Source organism: Lissotriton vulgaris, chromosome 3_2 (assembly GCF_964263255.1).
Source record: "Lissotriton vulgaris chromosome 3_2, aLisVul1.2, whole genome shotgun sequence".
NCBI lineage: Eukaryota > Metazoa > Chordata > Amphibia > Caudata > Salamandridae > Lissotriton > Lissotriton vulgaris.
The window spans coordinates 254,808,801-254,828,005 of record NC_141690.1 but is presented as its reverse complement, the minus strand read 5'-3'; the positions used below and the strand labels follow the sequence as shown (position 1 = coordinate 254,828,005).

At 46.6% G+C, this 19,205-nt stretch overlaps 1 protein-coding gene across 2 annotated transcripts in view; it reads left to right on the top strand.

Moving 5' to 3' along the window:
* AP5S1 (adaptor related protein complex 5 subunit sigma 1) overlaps positions 1 to 19,205 on the top strand; it is a 162,699-nt gene that overhangs the window by 82,362 nt on the left and 61,132 nt on the right. For both annotated transcript variants that reach the window (XM_086964307.1, XM_086964306.1), the window contains exon 2: positions 1,948 to 2,141. In XM_086964307.1, coding sequence (XP_086820433.1) covers positions 1,957 to 2,141 — 185 coding nt within the window. In that variant the 5' untranslated portion in view covers positions 1,948 to 1,956. The remainder of the gene's footprint in view (positions 1 to 1,947; positions 2,142 to 19,205) is intronic.

Sequence of the window (19,205 nt, the reverse complement as noted above, 5' to 3'; positions counted from 1 at the left end):
GTTTGGAAAGCTCTGCCATAGGATATACTAGAATCATAATATGGCGAACAGGATATCCATCACAATTGTGACGGAGTATTCCCCTCCACCAGGATCTAAATCAGGCTGTAAGAGTTGCATGATGAAGTCGCCCACCATTTTGTGCGAAGTTAGATGGCGCATCCTCTTATGTTTGCAATTGCCCATCCAGTCATTAAATGCAATAACATTTTATTCATTGCACACAGCCTTTTACCAGATTCATTAAAATCAATCATTCAGATAACCTGGAAATCCCATGAATCTTTTCAGTAGCCTCTATCACAGCCATCCATTCCCTTGCCTGCGCTAGTGCCTATTCACCTACCCTGCATTCTCCAATTTGTTACCATTTGTACTTGTTGTACCCTTGTTTCACCCTCTGACCTCGTCTACATGGTTTGGATCTAGCATAGCACTTCCCAGTAATAGGACTGTGCCACGCACTAGTTGCCATATTTCAGCCTGGTCCTACTTTATCCAATCTCTGTTGAACCACTGTAGAGGAGAAGCCTCCCGCTTCCCTTGCACCCATGTCCTCTCTGACTCTGTGAGTTACGTTTATGGGGTTGGGAAGTTGTAGATCCATACTCTGCTTCTTTAGAGGAGCAGATAGTAAAGGGGCCTTGAATACTGCCAGAACCTTTTTGAGGTGTCCTAGGGCATACAGGTTTTAGTGGGCAAGGAGCAAGGGGATTGAGGCCTTTTACTACTGTTGTCCCAGGGCTTGTTCTGTTCTGACTTCTGAATACTGAGAGCCAGGTACACCCTGTCATAACTTGAATCTCAGGGTAGCAAGGCAAGTAGTCCTAGTCTTCTCAGGAAGTTAGTGTGGGGCTAGAGACTCAGTGCTCAGTAGCACTCAGAACTCAACAGTAGAGCTCTATAATAACTTTCAAGCCCAGTGCTAAAACTTTGCAGAAAAGAACTTAATTGTACCAATTGTTTAAAACGGTTTTAATAGATTAGAGGTTCAAACGATGTGCGGCATGTCAGGCAATAGTCCTCTATGAAAGCTAGTTACAGGTGCAGGCTCAGTGAAGGTGCCTATGAACTGCAGGTCACTTACTTGATGGTACCCATTTTTGTAGTCCTCAAATTAGGACTACAGTCTCCGTTGTAAACTCTGCTCGTCTCTGAGGGAGTGTTCAGTTAGTGTCTACTTTCTCCAACGCAGCGGTACCCCAATCTGAGGTCCTAGTTGGATGCAATGCATGGGTGTGCCTCCACCTTCTGTCTCCGTGCAGATGGCACGGACATGCAACAGTGGGCAAAGGGGCAGCCAACACAGGCCCAGCTACAAACGCCTGCACCCAAATGTTGATTCTCAGGCTAACGTTACCCAGAGGAGGTGTGTGTCTGACATTGAGATGTTCCCACTTCTTAACTCCTGAGGCGAGAACAACAGTAGCTACCTCAGCTAAAATGCTACTATTTGAATGTCGTTTCACTTGTTCTCTTGACACCTGCTTATATTGTTTTAAAGCATTAATAATATAACCGTATTTGAAGCAATAACATTAGTATAAACATTTTAAGGATATTTGGCAAACATGCAGGGTTTTTAAGAATCAACAGGGGTGGAGATTTAGAGGGGATATTTTTTACCTTGTTAGATCTGGACAGGGGTCGTTTGCTGGTCCTATTACACGACATGAGAAGATAGATACGTGGATAAGTTATCTGCAGGGTTTAAGACCGGGCAAAATGGAGTGCATGCTCTTTCTGTCTGGATATTTTAATGGGGCAAAGTGCTAGGAGCTGATTGGGAAGCTGGGAGATGGAATATTGTTTGAGTGTTGACTGAACTGGCCCACAGCATTGCAGCACAGCTGAAGTCTGCATTGGATATCATAAAGATAACATTTTGAACGTTTTTGTTATGGTCATTTTAAATGTAAATATTTACAATGCATCCTCTGCTATTAGGATATCACTATGGTCCATGGCTTCCTCATCCACACCCTGGGCTCTGGTCTAGATGGAAGCCAAAGTTTGTGCCGAGTACTGTACTCTAGGACCTTCAGTTTCGAAACCTTTGACGATCAAGCAGAAGACCAGAGAGAACAAGATCCAGAGAGAGAGAGGTTGCGAAGGAAAGAACAAATGTTGACTGTGGCAAGGTAAAGTAAAAAAAAAAAATGTTTTGGTATATAACAATTAACAATGTTGGTAACAGTACAGCGTGTGTCCAGGATTGCTTATCACATTACGTGTTTCTTAGTTCTTGACATCAACAAAAATATTTAACACTGCATAGAGGCACATGCACCGTGCTAAAGTTAGACATTTTAGCCGGTTTGTAGTGGGGTTAGACAAGAATGGGTTATTAAACCATTTAAAGCATAATCAATTGCATCATTCGTATTTTGGGGGTCCAACTAGGCTGTTAAATGTAATTAGCAATGGTGTTGCAATGACATAGGCTCTGACGTCAAATAATTTAGACATTAAATAATTGGAATTACGTGTAGGGGAAAAAAAAGCTAGAGGAGTTCTGTTATCCATTTTAGCCTTAGCTTTCACAGTGCTAACCATGTCCTCCCACCTCATGACATTGACTTGCCCATTACATACTTGCTAACTTGAAGAACAATCTCAGTGTGAGGAAGGGCGGCGCCGTGAATGAGGTGGTATGTTTTTTGTAGAAAACAGTGGGATAAGGGGTTTATGATCGGTGCGTAGGGAAAAGGGAATTCCCCACAAGAAAATTTTTAAATGGTTTATAGCCCAGTAACACGCTCGGGCTTCTTTCTCAATGGTAGAATAATTGAATTCTGGTTCCTTTAGTGCCCTGGATGCAAATGCAATTATTCTCTCACTTCCATCCACCATTTGAGTGAGGGATGCACCGAGACCCTTCATACTGGCATCCGTAGTCAAAGTAGTTTTTGCATTGGGGTCGAACATACCTAAGGTCGGGGCTTTAACAATGGCTTGTTTAGTGAATTGGAAATCTTGTTGGCAATTGGAATCCCAGCTAAAAGGACACCCTTTCTTCAATAGCTCTCTCATAGAGTGTGTGTGATCTGCAAAGATCTCTACAAATTTGGCCATATATTCCACTAAGCCAAGGAAGGATTTGAGCTCCTCTTTATTAGATGGAGCGGGAGCTAACTTCACAGCATCGACAAGACTGGTTTTTGGTCTGATGCCCTCTTGAGATATGGTGTGTCCCAGATATGTTATGGATTTCACCCCTATCTTGCACTTGTCTTTATGGGTAGTGAAACCTGCTTTACTTAACTTACTCAGTACTTTTCTCAGAACTTTATTGTGCTCAGACTCAATCACCATATATCAAGATATCATCTTGAAAGCACTCTACCTTTCTTTGCCCCTCAAGGATGTGTTGCATGATCCGTTGGAAAACGGCAGCAGCCGAAGCCAACCCAAAAGGCATCCTATTAAATTGGTAGGCCCCAAAGGGTGTTATAAATGAGGTCAGATGCTTGGAATCTGGATGGAGGGCGACCTGATGATATGCAGCCAAGAGATCCAGGACACTAAAGTATTTAGCTCCTTGTATGACACTGAGCATTTTGTTTATCTTGGGAAGGGGATGTCTTTCCACCCAGATGTTAGCATTAAGGTCCCTGAGGTCCACACATAAACGAATTCCTCTACCACCACCCTTGGAAGCTACCACAATGGGGGCAAGCCATTCCGAGCTCTCAATTTTCTCAATAGCTCCACTAGATTCTAACTTCCTCAATTCTTCCCTGAGAGGATCCCTTACAAGCAAGGGTACTGATCTAGCCTTGTAGACAGAAGGTTTGTACTGTTTTTTAACTTGATTTTGTGGAGGAAACCTTTCAACAACCTCAACTCATCAGAAAATACTTCAGGGAATTCCTCACACACCTCTGCTCCCCCACTAGGTCTCTCTACCAAATATACTGGTTCCGGGGCATTTGGATCTATCTTTATGCCTAAATCTTTCTGGTGTTTCCACCCCAATAAGTTTGACCCTTGTTTGGTTATGTAAACCTTCCCCACTGTTACTCTATCTTTGAAGTTAATTTGCATAATCAGCATTCCTGCTAAGGGTATAGTGTCACGGTTGTACCCACCCGGGTTGATATCAGGTGGTAATAAAACATAATCTTTGTTCCCTGAATTGGTTCTGAACGTGGCTTCATTAATGAGAGTATACGGGGAACAAGAGTCAGCATAAACATTGTAAGGTACATTGTCAAGACAAATCATACATTCTGGATAGCCACTACTCGACCCATCTTGGGGTTCTTTTACCTGAAACACAATATCTTCATTATGCATTTCTTCATTGTGAACAATATGAGTCATATCTTTTCTCATTTCATGACATACTTTTGAAAAATGACCACTCTTGTTGCACTTCCTACAAATAACATTCCTTGCAGGGCACTTTATATTATTAGCTAAATGGTTAGGATTACCACAACGGAAACACTTAAACTTATGAGCCTCCGGTTTTTGTTTTAGATTGTCTACCGATGAATTTTTGTTCTCATCATCTTTTGTTGCAATTTTGAGTACTTCTTTATCACTTACTTGTTTAACCTCTACCGTATCTTTCATCTCACTCATGCAGAAAGCTGTATGCTCTATACTTTTGGCTATGTCAACAACTTGTTTTAGATCAGGGGCATCAGCCAATAACCTCTCTTGAATTTTCTTATCTGAAGAGCACCTCACTAATTGGTCTCTAATAAGAGAATCAGTCAGAGTACCAAAATCATAAGTGGCTGAAAAGCCCCGTCACACAGCTATATAATTAGCTACTCTTTCATTTTTCCCTTGAGAAGAATTTATGGCGTTCTAGAACTACATTGATTTTCTTCCCAAATTGAGCTTCTAATTTTTTCAGTGTAATTTGGTACACATCTTGTTGAGGATCTCCCCGGGCATCTTCATCTCCTCCTTCCCCTTCAATCAAATTATCAGGTAGGTTATCATAAATTTCTCTGGCATGTTTCCCTAGATTATGTAAAAAAATATTCTGTTTGCGTACATTAGAGAACCTGTCCCCCCCCCCCCCCCAATTGCAATTGAATAAGACTCAAAAATGTTTACCCAATTTTTCAAAGGCATGGGAGGTTCATCCTCTTCATTAAGGAAAGGGGGGGTTGTGACATTGCAAATGACACCATACCAGAAAATAAAGGGAAAATAAAATAAAATGAGGAAAACGGTGAAAAGCAGCAATAAAAGACAGAAGGAGAAAAAAAGATAAGGTAGAGAAAGGCCAAAATGTATTATAAGTTGTTCAAAACATAAAGAACATTCCAAACCGTATAGAAGTGAATGTCCACAATGTGAGTAAGCTGTGCCTATCAGCGTAAGGCGACAGGCAAGGAATAAGGAATATGGGAAGCTGTGCCTGTCAGCGGTGTGGATAAGTCCAAACATATTCACTGCTTAAATATAACAGAGTTCCCAATTCTTGATGAGAATAAAAGAAGTAATGTGGAAGAGTTGTATTTTCCTTGAACAGACTGATAGTGAATGAGAATTGCAGTACTGAAACAGGTTCAGGGTAGGCAGAACAATGACTTGTACGAACAAAATGTTATTAGTGAAGTCTGCCATAGGGGGGCGCCAGAGACCAGATAATGAGTTATTTTAAAAATCTCTGACTAACTGGACGAAGAACAGCTGATGCAAACTCCGATGTGCATGCAGGACGATCTCCCACGGCTAAGGAAGATGAGCACAGCATAAATTAATCACTAGGAGTCTTCGCCCTGGAGGAGACGCGCTCATTATGCACGCCACGAGAGGGCAGGAGGATGACCGATCAGTGCTCCTGGGATGACAATTGGGCACTGCTTACTTGTCCCCTACACAACTCGGACAACACTGTCCTTTACTGAATCTGATGGGCTGCGCAAGATGGCGAAATGACTCCCAATTTGTAACGCAATGACTGCTGTGAGGCACCAAAATGGGGACGCTCCGAGAGTGATAATAGGCGCAGAGGAAGGATCGCTCTACACAACTCTCTCACAGAACGCCTCCGCTGGCGCCCTTTCATAGTTGAGGTGCGCGCTGAGGCACTTCATAGCTGCCAAGGTTTCGTATTGCTAAGTGTGACATTGTCGTATTTTCAGAGTAATTATGAGTGACATTACAATGACTATGAGTGACACTTTCTCGCGAGCAAAATCAAGCAATGAAGCCAAGGAAAATATTAAAATATCACAAATTACCCCCATTTGAACAACGAGAAACCCTAAGAAGATCCTAAAACTTCTGCAAAGCACCAGAAAAGGAAGGGCACTAACCTAACACAGATTCCGCATCAGAGGGCAGACAGGCACAGAAGCTGCTAAGAAGATGATCTCATTGATCTGTTCATTCAGGACCTGCACTAGCTTAAAAAAACAAAGTTTATAGCATAGCAAGTGCAACTAGGAGCTTATACCATCACTCTGTCTCTGGTTCCTAATGCAATAAGGTAAAAATGAATGCTCGGAAGAGTCAGCGCAAAACCTGGAGCTGTTTTGCTCTAAACATGCGATAGTGCAAATAAATGAATAAATACAAATTCAACAAAGGTGTAAAGCAAAATCCCAAAAACAGTTGGACATTACATTATACTAGTTTTGCACATATTCAAAGAAAGAATGTTTTGATTTATGACATGTTGTGGTCACGTACTGAGCCCTTTCAAAACAGAAAACAATTCCTTTTTTGAAAATGTAGATTTTTTTTAAACATTTGTTATAGAAATCTGTCACTGCAAATGGACTAGCTGCTACTTGATTATTTTAACAATACATAGATACAGAATAGAATGCAAACAAGGCTCGTGGATGTTACAAGAGTAATTATGCTTGTGTAGTGAAGAAGTTTGTTCTTTGCCACCTGTGTTGCTGGGCAGCCCGAAGAAAAACAATCAACAAATCATCCTGCCTCAGCCACACTACACCAACTCCCCAATACCACACCTCAATGCCCCCGGTTCTGGCAATCAATTATTAGCATGCTGCAGAGCATCAGTTTAGACTCCAGTCTGCTATCTTTCCCACGTGGGGCCCAGGCCCGGCCGACTTGAGCTTCCCAAAAAAGAATGTGATAGGCCCCATCCTCGATCTGAGGCGCTTGCTTTACCGAGCCACCGGGAAGGTGGACCCAAGTGGAAAGCTGGAGAAAGCAGCAAAATACTATGAAATTTTAGTTATACATTTAAAACAACCAACCTGAGCACGAACAACCAATAAATAAAAAACGTGACAAACTGTGTTCGCATGAAAACAGCGTGAAATACTTTTTTTTATGGACTAAGCCTGTGTCGTTTGGTTTGAGTAAAGCACTCAAGTCATGCCCACTTCCCGCAATTGCAGTGTGCGTTCGCTCGCGCTAAAGTACACAGACTTGTTACTTAAGTCAGTGCCAGCACCACCTCTGTAGCCTGGCGGAAAGTAAAGTGCAAACCAGTAACTAAACTTACTTTAACTTTACGTCTTATCTCGGTCTTCTTTACAGTCAAGCCTGACTGTGTCACACAGTCTCCTCTCGTGCCACTCTGGCAGACTCGCTGTAGATAACAGTCACGACGCTATGAATTAAAACATATTATCCTAAAAGAATGATAAATACCTGTCCATGAGTGACTTGCACTCAGAGCAAGCCCCCACTGTTTTATGGGCCAGCCGTCACGACTTCTCCGGCACCAGACCGATACAGTGACTCGCGGGTGGCATGAAAGCCAGCTGCCGCACAGACTGCACACACAGTCAGCTGGGTGAGGTCCGGCGGACGCATGATGACTCAGAGGCACCACGAATCGGGGCACAACACTACTAACAGTGTGACTGAGTGAGTACTCAACTCTTTGGCTGCCAAATTCTAAAAAACATAACTGCCGCCAAGAAAACATAACTGCCGCCCGCGCACACGTAATGTGGGCGGGCGTCCCAAAAGAGCACAGCCTCGGGGGCGCCGCGAATTTCAATGGAGCAGAAAACTGCAATACATTGTAGCAGACAATGCACACGGACATCATTAACTGTTTACGAGACTGCTGGTGGCAGCGCCCGGGCCGGCAAGTCTCCAGAAAGCAGCAGAACCGCTGCACAGATGTCACAAGCGCAGGCACACGCACTAGCAGCCGGCGTACCCAGTTTCAGCGCTGGTACAGCACAGTGAGACGGTGGCCTTAAAATGCGTGACAATGCATTTCAGTGCGGTGTTGCGGAACACCACAATGAAATGCGTTAGTGTCACGTTTGATGCGTGATACTGGACAGGCATGGCACTTCCACTACCGCTGCTAGAACGCCTCAGCGCGCCGGCCCCCAGAGTAATGCGCGAACACTGGAGATGATGCGATAACACACAGAATCACGGGTGAAAATGCCACTGTACGAATGAATAGCCAGTACAGCTGAACGCTTCAACTGGGGCCCCGCAAGTAGAAATCTGTCATAGTACACATATCCCCCAGCAGACCAGTATAATCGGTGAGCGCTGTCAAATAAATTGCCAAAGTCTGTCAGTCAGTCAAGGAACTGGGTCGGACGTAGATAACCCGTGAAAATAGCGCTCACCCAGCAATCATCAATAAATCATCACGGTCGCTTAAGGGAAATGGACCTTGCAGCCAGTGACTCACGTGTAGCACCTCCACCGTGCCAGTTCACCAAAGAGTCAGTTCAGTAGGATATGAAGAAGACAAATTGGTGAAGGATAAACAGGGGGAGGACAGGCGCTGCCCCCAGCGCAGCTTGTCGCCAATTTGTTAGAAAGAAACTGCTGTCAGAAGAAGTGTGGAAGAAGGCAGTTTATGAATTCCTGTCCTCAGGCACCAGCAACACTCTGAACATTCGACGGTGAACTCCCTCACCAACATTCTACAGGGGGAAACCAAGGGACGGGAAGGAGGAGGGAGGGAGGAACGTACCAAGGGCAAGTGCAAACAGCTGTAATTATGGCAGATTACAACAGTAATTCTCCCATCCTCTGCTGCTCGTCTTTTTCCCTGCCTATGCTGTCTATTTTAGTTGACTTCCCAACTCCGCTAAAAGCAGTACGCATAATAAAGAGTTTGTAGCTGTCAGAACACCTGGTCTCAGACTCGACAATCACTTTCTTAGTGCTGCCATAAGCATTCCTGCTTCCCCTCCCACCTTGCTGACTAAGTGATTTCTCATACGCTCATGTTTGTCGGTAACTCTTCCTGTGTATGCTTGTACCCTCTATTAGTAACTACATGCTTACCAGTGCAGAAAACTCTGTATAGAAGTACCATGGTCTGTGTATTCAAGCCAGTACCTCCTGGAACACTTGAGGGTGTTGTATGGATGTCGTCCCACTCATGAGTGAATAAACTTGTTATTTTGAATTCCAGCTTCAATGTCAATCTCTATTTTGTTATTTTATTTTAATTTCTTATAAAGCGCAGGAATCAATCCCGGAGGGGTATCTCCGCGCTTTGCCAGCTAAGACAGTTTTTATGTAAAGCAGCCTGAGGTTTATGTGGATGGAAATGCTTCTTGGAAGAGGAGGGTTTTTAATGCCTTTCTGAAGGACAGGTGGTTTATAGTGGTTCTTAGGTTAATGGGAAGGTTGTTCCAAAGGGCAGGACCAACAGCGGAGAAAGCTCGGTCACCCTGTCTAGTCTTCTTTGTGAAGGGAGGTTTTAACAGGGCTTGATTGCAGGAGCGCAGGGACCTGCTAGGCTGGTACAGTTCAAGAGATTGGGCTAGGTATTTGGGGCTTACTCCATACAGACATTTGTGTACCGTACAACAGATCTTAAAGTGGATGCGCTGTCGTATGGGAAGCCAATGCAGTTCTTTCAGCAAGGGCTTGGAGGGAGTCCTGGCAGGTACACCCATGACCAATCTTGCTGCCGTATTTTGGACCACCTGCAAACCGCCTACTGCATCCGTACTGGCTAATGTCAGCAGGCCGTTACAGTAGTCCAGGCGGCTGGTTACCAGGGCCTGTACAAGTGTCTTTCTGCATGTGGCAGGAAGAAAAGGAAAGACACGTCTGAGTAGACCAATGGTGTGAAAGCACAGACCCGCGATGTAGTTGGTGTGTTCTTTCATGGTCAGTTTTTGATCAAACTTCACTCCAAGATTTTTAACGTGTGTTTTGGGTACCGGTACTTGGCCAAGGTCGAGTGGCCACCAGTCAGGGGTCCAGAGGATACTTGCTTTGCCAAAGAGCAAGACCTCAGTCTTTGTTACATTGCACTGGAGGCAGTTCCTCGCCATCCAGTGGGACACCGCTCTCATACCCTCAGCAAAATTCCCCTTGATTTTAGGGTCAAGGGAGCTGAAAGGGTAGAGGAGCTGAGTGTCATCAGCGTAGGAAACCGGTATGAACCCGTATTTCCGCACAATCTCACAACAACCTCTAAGGACCCGTGGACAGAGAAGGGTGAACCTTGCAATAGTGTGCCCCTTAAAAAAGCACATCTCCACAATCCCTCCAGACTGCCCCCTCTCACGTCCTCCACCCCTTCCCGCCCCTACTCCTCCCCGAAGAACCGGACTCGCCACCAGAACTCACCCACCACCCCGATGCTCCCTAGTCCCTAGTAACCCGACCTCACCTGCACCACTACCAGAGAGAACAAGACCCCGTGACTTCCCCCCCCTCCTACCCCTCTGTACCCCCCGGCATTCACATCCACCCATAACCTGCCATCCACCCCCCCTCAACCCACCTCAAACGACTTTAACACGCAATCTCTGACTCCCAACCACCTCCCCAAACCCACATGCAATAAAACAGCGACACCCCAACACGACGCCCACCACACTGGACTCACTGTCCCGCCCAGAACCCACACGGTCAACACACCCACAAAAAAGCAATCCAACAACGTAACATACCCACCCAGAACACCCACATTGACTTAGAGACAGGGCAGCGACTCACCCTGCTTGAAACCCCGTTAGCAACTATAATCCAGGGTTTTAGCGAAATCCTAACCAACCACCCGCGCCCCATAAACCTCCGCGTATTTCCACCCTCCCCACCTTCACTCAACAAAGGCCCCCCACCATACATGGACCTCTACCCCCCTCCAAGCTGACACAGAGACCCAAAAGAACCAGAGATGCAATATCTGAGAGTGAAGCGGCAGACCTCGCCTCCTCGTATGACAACCCCATTACTGTCACTCTCCAATCCAAAATCCTGGTGATCACCGGGCTAGGCAGAGACCAGGTCCTTCTGTAATCCCCCAGACCCCCAGCCACCTGCACTGTCATAGCCACGGTCCACGTGCGAAGAAACCCAAAACAGAGACAACCCCCACCTACTGCAGGTCATCCATCAAGCACGCCACAGGGCTAGCAGAATCCATCCTCACTCACGATATAGACATAGCATTCATCACTGAAACCTGGCTAAATGATTCCTCCCTACCTTTTCTGGATACTCGTGTCCCAGGCTTTTCAATCTCCAACAAAGATAGAAAAGACCAAAGAGGAGGAGCCATAGCAATTCAGGAGCCATTCACAAAAACAATATTTCCGTGACGGAAACAGACGCCTACAACTAGAACACCTTTGAATGCCTAACTGTCAACATTGACACTAGCAATAAAAAAATAGTAATCTGCCACCTTATCTACCACCCACCAGGCAACACCACCACATTCACTTAACACCTGTCTGACCTGTTTGCCCACTGCTCTCGCCGAGATGCGAACAATTTAATTCTGGGCGACCTCAGCCTACACTGGAATGAAGAAAACAACCGGCTAATTCAGAACCTGAACGAGCTTCTACACAACAACAACCTTACCCAACACGCACAGAGGAAACTCAAAACAAAGGAGCAATCCTAGATGTCATTATCGCCAAACGCGACACAATCCCGATAAACCACACACTGCCCATGGATTGGTCAGATCACCACTTTATCCTCATCCACCTCACTCAACCGATCGCCCCCAAACCCCCACCCAAGACCCTCCGAAATGGACCAGAAACCTCACTCAGATCAACATGACTGACCTTGATGAAAGGGTTAACTCTGCACCTCCTCTGCAGATCTATCTACCACCAAACTCACTGCCCATTACAACACAACCTTCACATCCATTCTAGACCAAGTAGCCCCACTGAAACTAAAAAAAACAGGAACATCCCATCTAGATCCTGGTTCAACTCTGAGAGTAATAACGAAAGTAGACAACTTAGAGCTACAGAAAGACTGTGGAGGAGCAACCCTTCCGCAAGCCGACTCGAACAACTCAAAGCCGCCCGAAGGAAGTACAAAAAAAAATCAGCATTGAGAAATCCACCTTTTTCTGCTCTGCCCTGGACAAAGCAAAAAATAGGCGCAATGAACTCTTTAAAATCATCAAGCAACAAACCTCCAAGCCCCTCGAATCCTCAATGCAAGCCTACAAAGAATTGTGCGAAAACTTCGCCTACTTCTTCAAATAAAAAATCACCAAGATTGAGCTCTCACTAGACATCAACGCCAACCCCGCCTGCAAAAGCTTTCCCCTAGTGAGACAAGACAGCACATGTATGCACCCATGAAAACATGGAAGTCCTTCGACCCCCATCCCGGAAGCCGAGATCCTCAAGCTGATATTCACTACCAAACCCGCCTCCCACGTCCATGACCCTATACCCACCTAAATGACCAAAAAACTGAAACTCTCCATAGCCCCTTTCTGGTGCAGAATCATAAACTGCTCCCTGGAAACTGGCATCATACCTGAAGGCCTCAAAGTTGGCCAAGTCATGCCACTAATAAAAAAAAAAACCAGGCCTTGAGTCCAAGGACCTGAATAACTTCCGACCCATCTCCTATCCCCCTCCTATGCAAAATCCTCGAAAAATGCATCATCCTGCAACTGACTCAGCACATGGACAACATCAACCTTCTGGACCCCCAACATTCAGGGTTCAGAAAAGGCACTAGCACAGAGACTGCGATCCTCAACATCACAGACGATATCCACAAATCCCTCGATACCAATCGATGCTGCCTACTCAAAATCCCTTGATACCAATCAATGCTGCCTACTCATTCTCCTGGACCTATCAGCAGCCTTTGACACGGTTGATCACCAACTACTCATCAAGGCTCTACAAGAAAGGGTAGGTGCTGATGAGGTGGTCCCACGCTGGTTCTCCTCCTTCTTACACAGCCGCTCTCAAAGGATAAAAATCTAAAACTTTACTTCTGACCTACACCCCATCAGCAGAAGTGTCCCCCAAGGCTCAGTGCTCTCACCAGAACTGTTCTACAAATACATGGAACCACTCACCACCATTCTTAAAAATGCCTACATCCCTTTCCACCTATATGCGGTTTACACCCAGATCTATCTAGAAACCTCCTCCTTAGATGACATCCACAGATTAAATGACACTCCAAAAGAAATCCAACATTGGCCGTCTCTAAATCACTTAAAACTCAATCAAGACAAAACCGAGATCCTCCTCATCTCTAACAAAGAAGAGAACCCTCAAATTGCAGCATGGCTAAAAGTGATTGATGCTCTCAACCGGAATCTCACTCAATCACTAGGAATCACCTTAGACCCAAAACTCAACATGGCCAAACACATCAAAAACTCCGCCAATCTGCAGCTACTCACCAAAATTAAAGCATTCATCCCTACCAAAGATCTCAAACAAGCCACCCAAGTACTGGTACTATCCAGACTGGACTATGGGAATGCAATCCTCACTGGTATAACAAAATCTCCCCTCAAACAACACTCAACGAAGCAGCCAGAATAGTCACTGGAATTAAGAAATACGATCACATTTCACCAGCACTCCGAGAACTAAAATGGCTCCCAGTCGAACTGCGTGCCAGCTTCAATCAATCAATCAATCAATCAATGGCATTTGTAGAGCGCGCTACATACCCGTAGGGTCTCAAGGCGCTGGGGGGGGGGGGTGCCGCTACTGCTCGAACAGCCAGGTCTTCAGCTTCTTCCTGAAGGAGAGGTGGTCTTGGGTCAGGCGCAGGTCGGGAGGGAGGGAGTTCCAGGTCCTGGCGGCCAGGTAGGAGAAGGACCTTCCTCCTGTCGTCGCTCTTCGGATGCGGGGGACGGCGGCGAGGGCGTGGTTGGCTGATCGGAGGTGGCGTTTGGGAGCGTAGAAGTTGAGTCGGCTGTTGAGGTAGCTCGGGCCTTGGTCGTCTAGGGCTTTGTGTGCGTGGGTGAGGAGGCGGAAGGTGATTCTTTTGTTGACGGGGAGCCAGTGAAGGTCTCTCAGATGTCCGGAGATGTGGCTGGTTCGTGGGATGTCGAGGATGAGTCTGGCTGAGGCGTTCTGGATCCGCTGGAGTCTCTTCTGGAGCTTGGCGGTGGTACCGGCGTAGAGGGCGTTGCCGTAGTCCAGTCGGCTGGTGACGAGGGCCTGGGTGACGGTCTTCCTGGTCTCGGTGGGGATCCACCAGAAGATCTTCCGTAGCATGCGTAGGATGTTGAAGCACGCTGAGGAGACGTTGTTGACTTGCCTGGTCATGGTGAGGGAGGAGTCCAGGATGAAGCCCAGGTTGCGTGCGTGGTCTGTCGGTTTGGGTGCGGTGCCCAGGGCGGGAGGCCACCAGGAGTCGTCCCAGGCGGAGGGCGAGGAGCCCAGGATGAGGACCTCCGTCTTGTCCGAGTTCAGTTTCAGGCGGCTGGTCGTCATCCACTCGGCCACCTCTTTCATCCCTTCGTGCAGGTTGGCTCTGGCGGCGGCGGGGTCGTTGGTCAGGGAGAGGATCAGCTGGGTGTCGTCGGCGTAGGAGATTATGCTGAGGTTGAGCTTCAGAACTGCCTGCCTCACGCACAAAGCCTACACACAGGAAAACCCGACTACCTGGCCGCCAAACTCAAGAGGGCTGGTCAGACTAGAAACCTCAGGAGCTCAAATAACCTACTTCTGATCCCTATGAAAACACGCAAACAAAAAAACGCTGCACGATCCCTCGCCGGAAACGTGCCCAAAGTCTGGAACTCTATCCCAGCAGATATCGGAACTATCTCGTCCTTCACAAAATTAAAAAAACACCTAAAAGTACTTTTCCTCAACTGCTCCCTCCTGAAGGGATAGCCGCAGCCTCAACGCAAATCCCTACTCGCCGTTGCTCCCTGACATTGTATCACAAAGACCTACCTCCTACTTTCTCTCTGACCACCCCCTGTTCCTCCCCCCTAAGGGTTCATCTCAAGACAAAGTGCACTAATTGAGGTTATCTCAGGTCATATGTACTACCCTAATACTGCACAGTACACTTGGACTTCCCAATCCTATATTCCTACATTACTGACCACCTCCTGTTCCTGCCCCACTCTCCCCCCAAAAGGTTCATCCCAAGACAAAGTTGAGGTTCCGTGACAATTGTAAGTGGTGTTTCCGACTCGCACGAATATGGTCGAGTCTGGTATCTAAGAACCGCAAATGACGAGTTTAGCAAGTGTGCGCAGTTTCGCTGTGCTAACTTGAACCATTCGTTCGTTATGTGGGTTTTTCATCTGTACCCACGGGTTCCATCTTAGATACGGCATCCATTTTGTCTCTTGCCCTCAAGTAGCCAGCGAACGGACGCTGTCCGCTTCGCGACCCTGGGGCTCCCAAGATATTTGCGGAAGACACATGTCCTTTGTAAGTGTCTTTATGACGAGGGGGATGTTACTGTAAGGCAGATGGCGCCGCTCAAGGCTCATCTTACTGCACGGACTTATTGTCTCAGCCGTGCATCTCATTAGGCACGTCCCTTTGATGCCTGTATCTCGTGTTTCCCGATACCTCCCCTTTTACACCCTTTCCGATCTCCCCACTGTCTCCGTCTTCCTCTGCACCTGTCTTTGTTCCTATTTCGATCTGTTTTACTACCGATTGGAATGCACTAATGTTGGGAAGATGGGTTTTTACAGTTGGGAACCGCCAAATGTTTCCGCACTTATGATCCGGACCTTGTGTGTTTTAAAGTGACCAAAGCGACCCCTTTGGGGGATGATGGTGGGAACCGGGTTGTAAACTTTTGTGTACCATGTTGTCTTATGGGTAAAAACTGTATAAAAGGAGCGATCCACAGAACCAATTTGAAGCAGTCTCCCCAAGTTGCACGTGTGTTGCTTGTCGTGACTACTGTATTCCCTGCAGTAAATAAACCTTGAATCTTTGACGCCGAAGGAAGTGTCCCGTGTCTCTGTCATTCGTACGCCGGAGCAGGTTACCCACGAAGGTTTCAGGTGTTGTGCCCTGGCACCGCTGGGTCCTACAGAACCCAGTCCTTCAGTTGGCGCCCAATGTGGGGCTGCATCAGTGGTACCGGTCCAAGCCCGACGATCGTGAGGAACTTCGTGTGAAATCTCCGAGGGAAGGTGCACCCCGCTTCATCGATCCTGTTGTCGAAATAAGTGGCCCGAAGACTTTTCCCGCGAAGATTCCCGCCTCCTGACGGCTGCGACGGACTGCTGCCCTGACTGTAGACCTGTTTTGGCGCCTGGCGTAGACCTTGGTAGAGCGAGACGATAGACGGACCTTCCTGGTGACGCCATTGATCTTTGAGTTAAGTATTTGTGGGTCGCTCCCAGAGTTCTTGGTTGTTGACACTTTAGCGAGTGTTTTTGTTGTTAACGCTGTGTGAGTGTTTTTGTCGGTGACACTTTGCTAGCGTACTTTGTTGTGTTGTTTGACGACTGCAGCCGCCAAAAACCGAGGGTTTTGTTCTTTGCTGGGACTTGGTAAATCCCGTAACTCTTGAAGTTTGTGAAACTCGGCTAGTGTGCAAGATGCCTGGTCGCAGTACTTTGTTTAGTTGTTTCAGACCTTGTGGTACGGATTCCCGACTGGAGGACTCTTGTCCGATACCTCCGGTTGGAACTCCCACTTATGAACTATATAGTAAACATGGACTAGGTCCGATTACCTTTAATGATTATTGGATTAAATATACGAAGAAGGACGGTGACTTTCGTTGGCCACCTCATGGTAGCTTCGAGGCCCCGATCTTAGATAATTTAGAGATCAAATTGTTCGCGAAAAAGTCAAGGCCGGCCATGTTTGATGCCTTTCGGTTGTGGCGCAAAGAAGCCCGACAGAAGGAAATCAGACAGAATAAACGTAATCAGCGAGATAATGTTGCTACCATAGTGAAGAAAGCAGAGCAATTTCAGCGTGATAAGGAGGATAAGGATAAGGAAGTGTTTGACCGACTACAGCGTATGACCGTAGATAAATGTTATCCCGCTTTGCCTACGGAGTCGGAAAAGAAGGAAGAGCCAGTTGAGGATCCTTTAATGTCTTATCTCATGAAGTCGCCACCTCCGTACGTACAGGGTACCGCAGCTGCAGCTCCTGTGGTTCCTGCCGTACCTATTCCTCCGCCTGTTCCTCAGCCTGTTCCTCAGCCTGCACCCGCTCTTCCGACTGTTCCTGCTCCTTTGCCTGTTTCTATCCCTACTGCTCCTCCACTTCCACATACTCCTGCTCCCGCTGCTGCTCCTGTTTTGTTGACTCCTGCTGTTGCTACTGTTTCTACTCCTTCACTTGTTAGTCCTGTGTCCTATACTTCTCCCTCGACTCGTTCTCGTAATTCTCCTCTTGCAGCTAGTTTCTTTCATTCGCTTGGACCTGTTCATGGGTCCGCTAGCTCCGATGGTCCTCAGAGACGTAGTCAGCTTCCTGGAAACAGAGAACGCGTTGCGCTATATAATATGGCGATGGGTTGGATGGTAAACCCTCTTAGAAATCCGCCCCGTGTTGCACTCGAAACATTTTGTCAATTCAATATACCAACCCAAAGATACGTGTTTGATGAAATGTGTAAGTTCCTTCGCGATCAGATATCGGCTGATGCGCCTGACGAGGTGCTGGCCGCTTTGTCTGACCTTCAGCTTCAGTTCTCAAAAGGACTGATAGTGGATACTAATGTTCGACGTGCTGTTGAGCGGTTGCTATCTTTTCGCCCCGCTCCGATCCCTCATGCATTGTTTATCGAGGATATTGAAAGACTGCCAGATGAGTCTGGTCAGTTTCCCATGCGTGAAGTGCCACCGGTGTGGATGCCAGGTGATGCTACAGCTAATCCTGTTATTCCCCCGCATTTCCAGAGAGTGTGGATACATCTCCCATGGAAACGCTCAGAAGTGTTGCAGGTGAAGCAATCTTTGCCTGACCCTCGCAAAAATCCTACAGGGTATTACAAGGAATTATCGCAGCTTGTAGATGCTACGATAATGAATCTTGCCGATATTGATATGTTGTTCGGCAATGTTGTACCGCAACCTGTTTGGGCTAAGATTCGGCAGGAAAATCATCCGAATGAATTAGGTGGTGATTGGGCTGCCATTGTGGCGGCGGATGGGTTACAAACTGGTGGGGCTAAACCTGAGCAGATGATTACTGCTCTTCCTCAGCGAATAATAACGTTAATGAAAACTCTTATGCCAGCCATGAGGGTAAATTGGGATAAATTGTCAGCTTGTAAGCAAAAGAAGGACGAGAGTGTTTCCGACTTCTTTACGAGGTTCGAGGAAGCATTCATTGACCATAGTGGACAGGATATGGGTACCGAGGGTGGTCAGCGATTGTTTGTGGATAAATTTGTTTCAAACTTATTGCCCGATTTGAGCAATAAATTAAAGAATTCGGAAAGTGCATGGGCCGTTTCTACCTCAGCTCAGATATTGGCTACAGCACAATATTATGAGAATAGAGAGAAAGAGGAGAACGACCGTGCTGATAAAAAGACGAAAGAACTAAAAACTAAAGTGTTGCTTCAACAAGCATATCCTCCGCGTTCAAATCAGAATGCACCCCAACAGAATAGGTCGCAGTCGCAATCGAATCGATCTCAGCCACGTAATGATTCCTCCTCCCAAAGATCGTCGTTAGGGTACAATCAATGTGCTTATTGTAGGCAGGAGGGACACATTAAATTCAATTGCCCTGTTTTAAATGAACGTAATAGTGGTAACTCATCTAGAGGAGGTCGTGGTGGTTCGCAGCAGGCATCACGTGGTAGAGGTCGTGGTGCTCAGAATGACCGTTCTGATAACTCCTCTAATAATAATAATTGTTTCGATCAACGTGGATCATCGCAAGGACGATCTGCGCAGTACAATGTAGACGATTATTTCGTCGATCAGGGAACTGACGACAGTAATTACTAGGACAGCCAAAGACAAGGAGAGGGAGTGGTATCAGTTCCGGTTGATCAGAGAGGGCCTTACGTCGCAGTTGCTACATCGGGCGTCGTTGAGCCTTTTC